The sequence below is a fragment of the Mustelus asterias genome, chromosome 1 (assembly GCF_964213995.1).
Source record: "Mustelus asterias chromosome 1, sMusAst1.hap1.1, whole genome shotgun sequence".
In the NCBI taxonomy this organism is placed as follows: domain Eukaryota; kingdom Metazoa; phylum Chordata; class Chondrichthyes; order Carcharhiniformes; family Triakidae; genus Mustelus; species Mustelus asterias.
In genome coordinates, this window is record NC_135801.1 from 76,807,616 (window position 1) to 76,818,488 (window position 10,873).

At 41.5% G+C, this 10,873-nt stretch overlaps 1 protein-coding gene across 1 annotated transcript; it reads right to left on the reverse strand.

Annotated features, from left to right (window-relative positions):
* Positions 1 to 1,477: 1,477 nt before the first annotated feature.
* Positions 1,478 to 7,922, reverse strand: LOC144494888 (interleukin-8-like). The gene is made up of 4 exons (XM_078214444.1): positions 7,784 to 7,922; positions 4,618 to 4,747; positions 4,246 to 4,325; positions 1,478 to 2,210 (listed from the first exon to the last, which is right to left on the reverse strand). The coding sequence occupies exons 1-4, from the start codon at positions 7,842 to 7,844 to the stop codon at positions 2,191 to 2,193; spliced, it is 291 nt and encodes a 96-aa protein (XP_078070570.1). The 5' UTR covers positions 7,845 to 7,922; the 3' UTR covers positions 1,478 to 2,190.
* Positions 7,923 to 10,873: the final 2,951 nt, after the last annotated feature.

The window sequence follows — 10,873 nt, forward strand, 5'->3', positions numbered from 1 at the left end:
CCTATTTATTGATTATTCCCTTGCTTTGTTTGCCCTCCCCAATTGCATTACCTCACATTTTTCCAGATTGAATTCCATTTGTCACCTCTCTGCCCATTCAACCAAACCATTGATATCATTCTGGAGTCGACAGCTTTCCTCTTCACTATCAACCTCTTGGACAATTTTTGCATAAACATTTAATTCATGCGCATGTCATGTGTAGCAACTTCACTGAATGATATTCAGCATTGTGATTAAAGTACATCTTGCAACAATGAGATTGTTCGACCATGGCCGGAATTGTCCGGCCATTCACGACAGCGGGATTCTCTGATTGCACTGCAGTGAACGGAGATTTGGCTGAGTGCCAAATTCCCTGTCCTTGCTTACAGCGGGCGGCGGGGCGTGAATGGCCTGAAAATTCCGACCCAAATGCAGATCTTGTCAGCTGCTTTAGGCCCAACTAATGTAACCCAAAGATGTGTGGGTTAGGTTGATTGGCCAGGTTATAAATTGCCCCTTAGAGTCCTGGGATGTGTAGGTTAGAGGGTTAGCGGGTAAATATGTGGGGGTAGGGCCTGGGTGGGATTGTGGTCGGTGCAGACTCGATGGGCCGAATGGCCTCCTTCTGCACTGTAGGGTTTCTATTCTATCTTCTATTTCTATTTTATCTAATGCTGCAGAGTTGGCTTCAAGAAGGTTTTAGGCTCCTTATTTAAATATGCAATGGGTTCAAAGCCTGTTTCAGCTGCAGGCACTGGATGCCTGTACCAATATGACAGGCAGCAGATCGTTGGCTTGCATTGAGCGCATACTTCCTGTTCACCAAACTGAAGGCTTAGGAAGCCAATTAGCATCCAATGAGCGATGCATGACCAATGTCTGGGTCATTTCTCTTTATTAGTCTCCAGTCAACGTAACTGTAACACTCATCTTCTAATTGTCATGCAATAGTGCAAATCACAGATAACAAAATGGCTTCAATCAAAATAAAATTGGGGAAGATGTAAGGCAGGTTGTCCATTTGGTATCACCCACTGTACACATAGTAGACCCATTTTGATCAATTGGACACAACATGTGAAAAATCCCTCAATGCAAAAAGCAAATCATTGCACAGAGAGTAGTTCTATTTACAAATAATATCATCCAATAAGGAGCATTATCTTCTGCAAGTACTTAGCAAGGATTGGCATTTCTGCAGATAATTTGTATCTCATTATGATCAGCCAAGATAGATTTTAAGCTCCATGTTTTCCAAAAAACAGACACTGGTTCGAGTTAAAATGTCATTTTCCAATGAAGACTACAGTAAAATGATGTCAATGCCAATGTTCTTGTTGCACTTTTATATAAAAGTTTGTCTTCAAATTTGAGCTGCAAATGTGTTTGATTGAAAAACTTAAACATCTGCCTTGCCATCTATACAGCACATAAGACAAGATTTTAGTAGCGAACCAAATTTGGTTTGTGAATAAGTCTGAAACAAAGGAATATGAAAAAATCCATTTATTTAATTGCTTAAATTAATGGTTGCAACAAAAAAGTTCCGAACCATTTTAACAGCCAGTGTATAACAAAGGATAATTATTCCAACTGGATACTTTTGAATTTTCAACATCTCATCCTAGATAAAACATAGATAGGTGATGATATAGTGTGTAATCAAGATATAAGTTCATTGTGAACAATATTCCCATGCAAAATGGAACAGAATAATTTGAGTTTTTTCAAAACTAATGCCCATGTCCCACTTTACTTGAAATAATAAAATGTAACATTTTAGTCATTCATTTGTTCTACAAGTTTACAAATAAATTTCAATTTACTCCTGCACCTAATCATTTAGCTAATTGGAAATTATTTTCCAAATGTTATGGAGAGCTGGAAACATTTATTGCAGTCATAATACAATTTGAAACAGTTGAAAACTACTTCCTGTAAAAAAAACCTCAAACAAGGTGCAAAGTTTATTTGCATTTCACTTTTTAATTGATTTCTTTGCCCATACTTAAAATTCTAAAAAAGCAGCAGGCTGAAGAGGTGGGAAAATTCTCTACATAAACAGAGAGGAAACGGCAGAACAAGCTGTCAGGAAGATGACGTGAGCGATTCATCACACTGCCTAAAGCTTTCTTCATTGCACCATTCATGATACTTGAGGTGTTCGAGAGCTGGAATCGAGTCTGTCCCATCAGGGTCTCTCACTCAGTTGTACTGTCTTCCAGCTGAAAAAGTAAATTCCATTTTCAATTGCAAATCTTCCACCACTTTTAGTGTACTCCAGAATATCTTCATTAAATATATTAGGAAATATTATGCGCCTGACAATAATACATAAGGTAAGCAACGTTGTCAACATCCATGTGATTTACAAGGTTAAAAAGAGGGACCCTCCCTTCTAGTAAAAGGCATGTTACAACAAAGATGCAAGTCCAAAGCTCATTGCTAAGTGTTGTCAATATTGTAATAATTCATGTACGAAACTGGTATGAGCAGAATAATTGCCAGTGTGAAGACAAAACTTCTGCCGAGAGGGGGAGGAGGCAAGCAGATAAAAATCAGAGGTGAAATCTATAGTTTGCCATTTGGTTTGTATTCATGTGAGCACAAAAATCCATGCAGACACTCCAGTGCAGTAGTGAGGGATCACTGTACTGTCAGAGGTGCCATATTTCAGATTAGGGGTGGGATTTACTCCCCTAACTGCCCGCAGCATGTTTGGCGGTGGTGGGAGGCAGTCCTCCCCCAGCCCAATAGGGTTCCCCATTGAATGCATCCCCTCTTCACCGTGAAACCCATGGCAGGGATGTGCCATTGGCTAGAACGAACAATCCGTTGGTGTGAGCGGCTTGAAATTTCCAGCCAGAGATATTACACCAAGGCCACATCTTGTTTGAGTAGATGTAAAGGATCCCATGACGCTATTTTGAAGTCATGCAGAGGGCTTATCCACAGTGTCTTGGCCAATATTTATCCCTCATGTTACAAGCCCCTATGGGGAACCGTACACCGAAATAACCAAATTTATTAAATGACTCCCAGATATAAAAATTCCAACAAGATTTCACTTTTGTAACTATTACCATTACACTCACATCAGAACCAACGCAAATTAAACTTGAATTAACAGCTAAATTATTTTTCTACTAAAAGGATCAATTTCACTTTAAATAGTCAATACAACAAATTAGCACTGCAGTATGTTTACAAGTAATAATATGGAGGAATGAGTTTAATTAGTTATGCAACCTCAAGTATTTGCATCACTCCCCACACAAATGTAGCACTACGTAGTTACACAGTTCCATATTACGCTGTTCTTTATCAATGCAAATTAGGGAAGATGTCCTATCCAACAACCCCTTTCACCTCTGAGTTCACAACTGATTATTGTCAGAAAGGAACACTTACACAACCCTCTCTCCTTCGGGTCACAACAAACCTGAGGGTGTAGCATTCCAGTGTTCCTTTTCAAATGACCACCCAATAAACCCGAGTTCACAGTTAGGCCATTTTTAGGAAATCAACTAACTCCTTAGTTTCTCTGAGTTGTTCACACAGCTTTCCAGGTTTTTAGCCACCTTGCACAGTACCACCAAGAACCTCTGTCTCCTTTTCTGCCAAACAGGAAAATTGATCTCTTCCTGAGGGTGATTTCCTTCTACTCCTCACAAGAATTCAGTTTTCTACTTTCAGTCTCTTTGTGTCTGCATCTGTGTGCTGATGGCCTTCATCCTCCAGCTCCTCTGCTTATGACCCCTCTTTGTGTCTGCAGTACCCCTTTGTGTCTGCCAGCCACACGGCTTCTTTGTAACTTCCTGTTGATAATTCCTCCACATCAAGAATCACCAGGTCACTTGGATCAGTGTCACTTATTATCCAAGAGAATTACAATGGATGCCTTTGCAATTGATGAGTATGTTAAAAAGTATTTTTTAACATTCTTAAAAATAATTCCAGGCTCCAAGGGACTTTTAAAGAAATTGAAAATTTTCCTAACCGTACTGCTTCTAGGTCAAAGATCATTCCACTCAATCAGCATCACACAAAGTATATTATCTGGTCATTAGCATGTTGCTTTTTGTGGGAGTTTGCCAAGTGCAAATTAAGCTGCCTTGTTTCCTGCATTACAATAGTGACTGCACTTCAAAAAGTACTTCAATGGTTGTAAACCTCTTGGAGATATCTGAAAGTCATGAAAAGCGCAATACACATGAAAGGTTTTCTTTATTTTTAATCCAAATTGTAACAAACACCAACCTCTCTGGCCTTTAATGATAATCTTCACCCATTGGGCATTAGGATTCACGCATAATTTCTTCCCACTTTTCATGGTGACACTGTGAAGAGAAGGAAAACCTTTAAAATCAAATCCACAGAAACTACAGCTCCCCCGCTGGAAGGTGAGAATTTGGTAAAAAAATTTGGGTGGGATTTTTCAGCCCAGAAATTCTCCTCCAAAGTCAATGGCTTTCTGCTGAGGAACATTCCTCCTTTAGATTCTGCTTCATAAGCACTGATTAAATCAAAGTAACTATAACAAAGAGTACAATTCAGTAATTGGAGGTTGAAAAAGGCAAAAGAAGGTTTCCATTCTTTTGTACAAGGCAATGTTCTGATATATTTACTCACATTATCTCTGTTGTCTCGCATTGAGATCTTCTGGGAATATATTTAATACTTCGCATGTTCTTTGGATTAACAGGCTTGGATGTAGTCCGGATACATTTACAACGTCCCAGGATTCCTGGGATTGGAATACCTGTGAGAAGGAAGTTATAGTCAATTATCTGTTGAAGTGGGGGATGCATCCCATTTCCTTTTATCTACATTGAGATATTTATATTTCTTCTGTATATGACCTATTGTGAGAGGGTTACTCTGTCCTAATACTCAAAAATCACAAGCATTCATTTGCAGAAAATATTTCTCTTCAAGCACTAATTAGCAGCATGCTAACAGAGAGGTTCACCTGCATCGTATTAAAATATAAAAGAAGGCTATCAGTGCTCACCACAATTAAAGAATAAGATTCTGTTTACCATACAAAAACAGTTAAATGTAACTTTAGGGAGTTGCTGTCAATTTGGTCTCAGAAGCTGCACACTAACTCCTCCCATTTTTCTTCATCTAAATCTACCATCTACCATCTATCCATTCCCTTCTCCGTCATATGCGTGTCTATCTTCCTTTTCAGTGAATCTACACTATCTACACTATTCACAACAGTTGCAGTGGGACTAGACGACCCAGCCGGCAGGAAACGATGTAAAATCCCAGCTTTGGTTTTCAGAAAACTGTTTGATTCTGAACCTTCTTTTTGGATTTCCACATCAGAGTTGAAGTGTTTGAGGAGTCCTGTGCTATTCCTAGATTCTTCTGTTCTCTCGTTTAATAGGAATTCCATTATTTTTCCTACCACTAGTGTTAAGATGACTGGCCTACAATTCCCAATACATGTTCTACTCCCCCTTCTAAAATATAGGAATTACATTAGTTATCTGCCAGCACTCTGGCACAAGATCTTTTTCGAATGAATTATGAAATAAATGTAGCAATGCCTCTGCTAATTATTCCTTAAATCCATGTGTAAGCAATCCATCTGAACCAAGGATTTTACCCTCTTTGAGTTAGTTTAGCTTATTCAATTTGTCCAGTAATATAAAAAAGCTCTAAAGGCACTTATCTCATTGCGCGTCTCATCATTCAATCCCATGTATACTTATTGCCCCTGTAAACGCTGAAGTAAAGTAATTATTTAATATTTCTGCCATCTCTCCATTGTTGCCTATGATATTATCCTGTCTATCCCTTAATGGTCCTATTCACACTACAGCCTTCCTTTTCTTACTGTATTTTACTGTTTTGTTTTGTGGCCCTTGATAATTTAATTTCATAGTTCCTCTTTGCCTTCCTAATTATTCATTGACTTCTCTCCTAATCCCTTCAGATTTGGTGTTGCCAAGGCTCGTTTCCGGGAATTGAAGATCAATTTCCAGGACACTGCTGTGTGCAAACCTTGGGAACAATCAAAGGGGCATTTTTTTAAAGTTGAGTTCTTTTGTCATTTTCTTTAAACATTTCTCACTGTCAGAATTGAATTCAATTAATAAAATCTGGGATTGAAAGCTAGTCTCAGCGATCCTGACTATGAAACTATCGTCAATTGTTGTAAAAGGCCATGGTTCACTCATGTCCTTTAGGAAAGTAAATCTGCTATCCTTAACTGATCTGCTCTACATGTGAATTCAGATCCACAGTAATGTGATTGACTCTTAACTACCTCTAAAATGGCCTAACAAGCCATCCGGTTCAAGGGCAATTAAGGATGGGCAATAAATGCTGGCTTTAGCACCTCAAATTATGCTACAGCATCACTGTATAGTTCTCAAAATGACAAACCAGCGTATATGTTAAGGCACAAAAACTCTACACTGTCCGAGAGCTGTTTTTATAACTGATACATGATTTTACTCAACTGATAACCAGTCAATTCATTCCGAGCAGTGAATATTTCTTGTGACCGCTACCACGTTTCAAAACTAATCACAGATTTAGCTTGCTGAACCAATAATAGAGAGATACAGGTAAATTTCAATTATCCTTTTGATTTGCCCGTAATTATTGAAGATTGATGCATTATCAACAATGTCCTGCAGAATATCAAGAATAGACAAAGCAATGTGACATGTGCTCATTTTAAAAGTTCACTGTTTTCTTCTGTGCAGCAACTAGATTGCTGAATAGAAGCACTGCTATCTCCATGTGTACAGAGCTGTGTGGCTTTTTCTGAGCCGTGCACTCCAAAGATGCACGGGTTAGATTGATTGACCATGCTAAATTGTTCCTTAGTGTCAGGGGCATTAGTGGGTAAAATACTTGGGGTTACAGGGATAGGGCCTGGGTGGGATTATTGTCAGTGCAGGCTCGATGGGCCAAATGGCCTCCTCCTGCACTGCAGGGATTCTATGATTCTATGATCTCAAAACCTTTTGGATCAACACAATCATCATTACCGCTGATAATTTTTCTTCCCTTGGCAAATTATTGCTTTGGATCGGGACAAATAGGGTCCGGCATTCTCCAGTCTCGCATGCCCCGCTACCACTGCCAGCGAGAACAGAGAATTCAGCGCTCTGCCAAATCTCCATTCACAGCAGCGGGACTGGATAATCCCAGCCACAGGTGAGGTCGGAGAATTCTGGCCAGGGTCTTTCCTATGGTGGCTGCCACTAACAATGCGAGTTTATCAAAATTCCAGGTTATTAAATGTCAATTGTTCCAAATTCGGTAGACTATGCTTGACATGTTGGGAGAATCGATATATTAGTCTGGAGATACCACCATTGCATAATTTCCATGATTTTGTTAAGACATATTTCAGAAACAAAGAGTTGGAAATTCCTGTGGGCAGTATCAGAGGGCGGGTTAACTCTGCCATGTAGCATTCCTCTACTCACTGCAAGGCACATATTCAATGTACACAGACTAGAAACTTCCTTTAAAAGAAGCTGGAGGGCTGCTGGAATGACATTAAGCAGATTCTCACTCAAATCAGCAATAGTTACTTCCAGTTTAAGAGGTTTCAGAATAAAAGGGATTAAAAATGATTCTGTCTGATACCATTACATTTCAAAAGATCTTGCAGCATGCAGATTTTAGTCAGAGAATTATATCTGTTCAATCTTCTTTTCCCCTATAACTGAGGAGTACATTGTGATACATGTACTTGGGTTGAATAAAAAAGTTACTGATCCTTTTCCACTCTAAGACACAAAGTTCACAAATGTTGACATACCCTGTGCAGTAATGGCACACAGAAGCAGGATGACAATGGTCAGAGTAGTTGCTCTGGTCATCTTTAATCTCTGGGCTGCTGGCGAGATTTCTGCTGAAAGATCTTCTGTCCACCGTCTCTGTCCCTCTCTGCTGAGTGAAGTCGCTCTGAACACTGGTCCACTCAGCTATTTATTAAGCTTGTCCACTTTCATTTTACATAGCCTGAAGAGATGGGTATTGCTAAAATTGGGAAACCCCAAGGGGAACTTCCCTTCAGAAGTTCAATTGGAAGGAAAGAACGATATTTTCCACACCATGGAGCGCAGCTAGAGGTCGTGGTACATATTAGTACCGCTGACATAGGTAGGAAGAGGGAAGGGGTCATGAAAAGAGAATATAGGGAGTTAGGTAGACAGTTGGGAAGGAGGAACGCAAAGGTAGTAATCTCAGGAATGCTGCCTGTGCCACGGGAAAGTGAAAGCAGGAATGGAGTGAGGTGGAGGATGAATGCGTGGCTGGGGGACTGGAGCAGGGGGAAGGGATTCAGGTTCCTGGATCATTTGGGCCTCTTTAGGGGCAGGTGTGACCTATACAAAAAAGACGGGTGGCACTTGAATCCCAGGGGGACCAATATCCTGGCAGGAAGGTTGGCTAAGGCTACTGGGGAGACTTTAGAAAGTTTGGGGGGAGGGAATCGTGATGAGGTGACTGAGAGCGAGGAGGTTAGCCCACAAATAGAGAAGGATTGTAGACAGTGGAAGAAGGAGAATAGACGGGTGATGGAGAAGGGGAGAAGGGGAGAGCTCAGACCAAAGGTTTGAGATGTGTCTACTTTAATGCCAGGAGTGTAGTGAATAAAGTGGATGAGCTGAGAGTGTGGATCGATGCTTGGAAGTGTGATGTGGTGGCCATTACGGAGACTTGGGGACAGGGACAGGACTGGATACTTCAACTGCCGGGTTTCAGATGTTTCAGATGTTTCAGAAAGGACAGAGAGGCAAAAGAGGGGGGGAGTGGCACTGCTGATCAGGGATAGTGTCACAGCTGTAGAGAAGGTGGAAGCCGTGGAAGGATTATCTACGGAGTCTCTGTGGGTGGAAGTTCAGAGCGGGAAGGAGTCGATAACTTTGCTGGGTGTTTTCTACAGGCCGCTCAATAGTAACAGGGATGTTGAGGAGCAGATAGGGAAACAGATCCTGGAGAGATGTAGGAATAACAGGATTGTCGTGATGGGAGACTTTAATTTCCCAAACATCGATTGGAATATCCCTCGGGTAAGGGGTTTGGATGGGGAGGAGTTTGTTAGGTGTGTTCAGGAGGGTTTCCTGACACAGCATGTGGATAAGCCTACAAGAGGAGAGGCTATACTCGATCTGGTACTGGCTAATGAACCTGGACAGGTGTCGGATCTCTCAGTGGGGGCGCATCTTGGGGATAGTGATCATAACTCTATCTCCTTTACGCTAGCATTGGAAAGAGATAGGATCAGGCAAGCTAGGAAAGTGTTTATCTGGAGTAAGGGGAAATATGAAGCCATCAGGCAGGAGATTAGAGGCGTAAATTGGAAGGAGGCATTCTCGAGGAAAAGTACCGAAGGAAGGTGGCAGAATTTCAAGGAATGTTTGTCTGGAGTTCTGCATGACAATGTTCCGATGAGACAGGGAGGTTTTGGTAGGTTACGGGAACCGTGGTGCATGAAAGTTGCGCTGGACCTTGTCAAAAAGAGAAGGAAAGTATACAAAAGGTTCAGAGAGCTAGGCGATGATAGGGATCTAGATGAGTATATGGCTTGTAGGAAAGGACTTAAGAAAGAAATTAGGAGAGCCAGAAGGGGTCACGAGAAGGCTTTGGCAGATAAGATTAAGGAGAACCCTAAGGCATTCTATAAATATGTGAAGAGTAAAAGGATGAGATGTGAAGGAATAGGACCTATAAAGTGTGAAGGTGAGAAAGTCTGTACAGAACCGGAAGAAATGGCAGAGATGCTTAATGAATATTTTACCTCGGTATTCACGGTGGGAAAAGACCTGGGTGGTTGTACTACAGGATTGAGGCGGACTGAAAAGATTGAGTATGTGAACATTAAGAAAGAGGATGTGTTGGAAATTTTGAATAGCATCAAGATAGATAAGTCGCAGGGACCGGATGGGATGTACCCCAGGTTACTGTGGGAGGCGAGGGAAGAGATTGCCGAGCCTCTGGCGATGATCTTTGCGTCGTCGATGGAGATGGGAGCGGTTCCGGAGGATTGGAGGATTGCGGATGTGGTTCCTATATTCAAGAAAGGGAATAGGGATAGCCCAGGAAATTACCGATTGGTGACTCTAACCTCAGTGGTTGGTAAGTTGATGAAGAAGATCCTGAGGGACAGGATTTATGAACATTTAGAGAAGTTTAGTATGCTCAAAAGTAGTCAGCACGGCTTTGTCAAAGGCAAATCGTGCCTTACGAGCCTGATGGAGTTCTTTGAAAATGTGACTAAACACATTGACGAAGGAAATGCGGTAGATGTGGTTTACATGGACTTCAGCAAGGCGTTTGATAAGATCCCCCATGCAAGACTTCTCGAGAAAGTGAGAGGGCATGGGATCCAAGGGGCTGTTGCCTTGTGGATCCAGAACTGGCTTGCCTGCAGAAGGCAGAGAGTAGTTGTAGATGGGTCTTTTCCTGAATGGAGGTTGTTCACCAGTGGAGTGCCCCAGGGATCTGTTCTGGGACCCTTGCTGTTTGTCATTTTCATAAATGACCTAGATGAGGAAGTGGAGGGATGGGTTGGTAACTTTGCCGATGACACGAAGGTTGGTGGTGTTGTGGATAGGTTGGAGGGATGTCAGAAGCTGCAGCATGACATAGATAGGATGCAAGACTGGGCGGAGAAGTGGCAAATGGTCTTCAACCCGGATAAATGTGTAGTGGTCCATTTTGGCAGGTCAAATGGGATGAAGAAGTATAATATCAAGGGTAAGACTCTTAGCAGTGTAGAGGATCAGAAGGACCTTGGGGTCCGGGTCCATAGGACTCTTAAATCGGCCTCGCAGGTAGAGGAGGTGGTTAAGAAGGGGTATGGTGTGCTGGCCTTCATCAATCGAGGGATTGAGTTTAGGAGTCG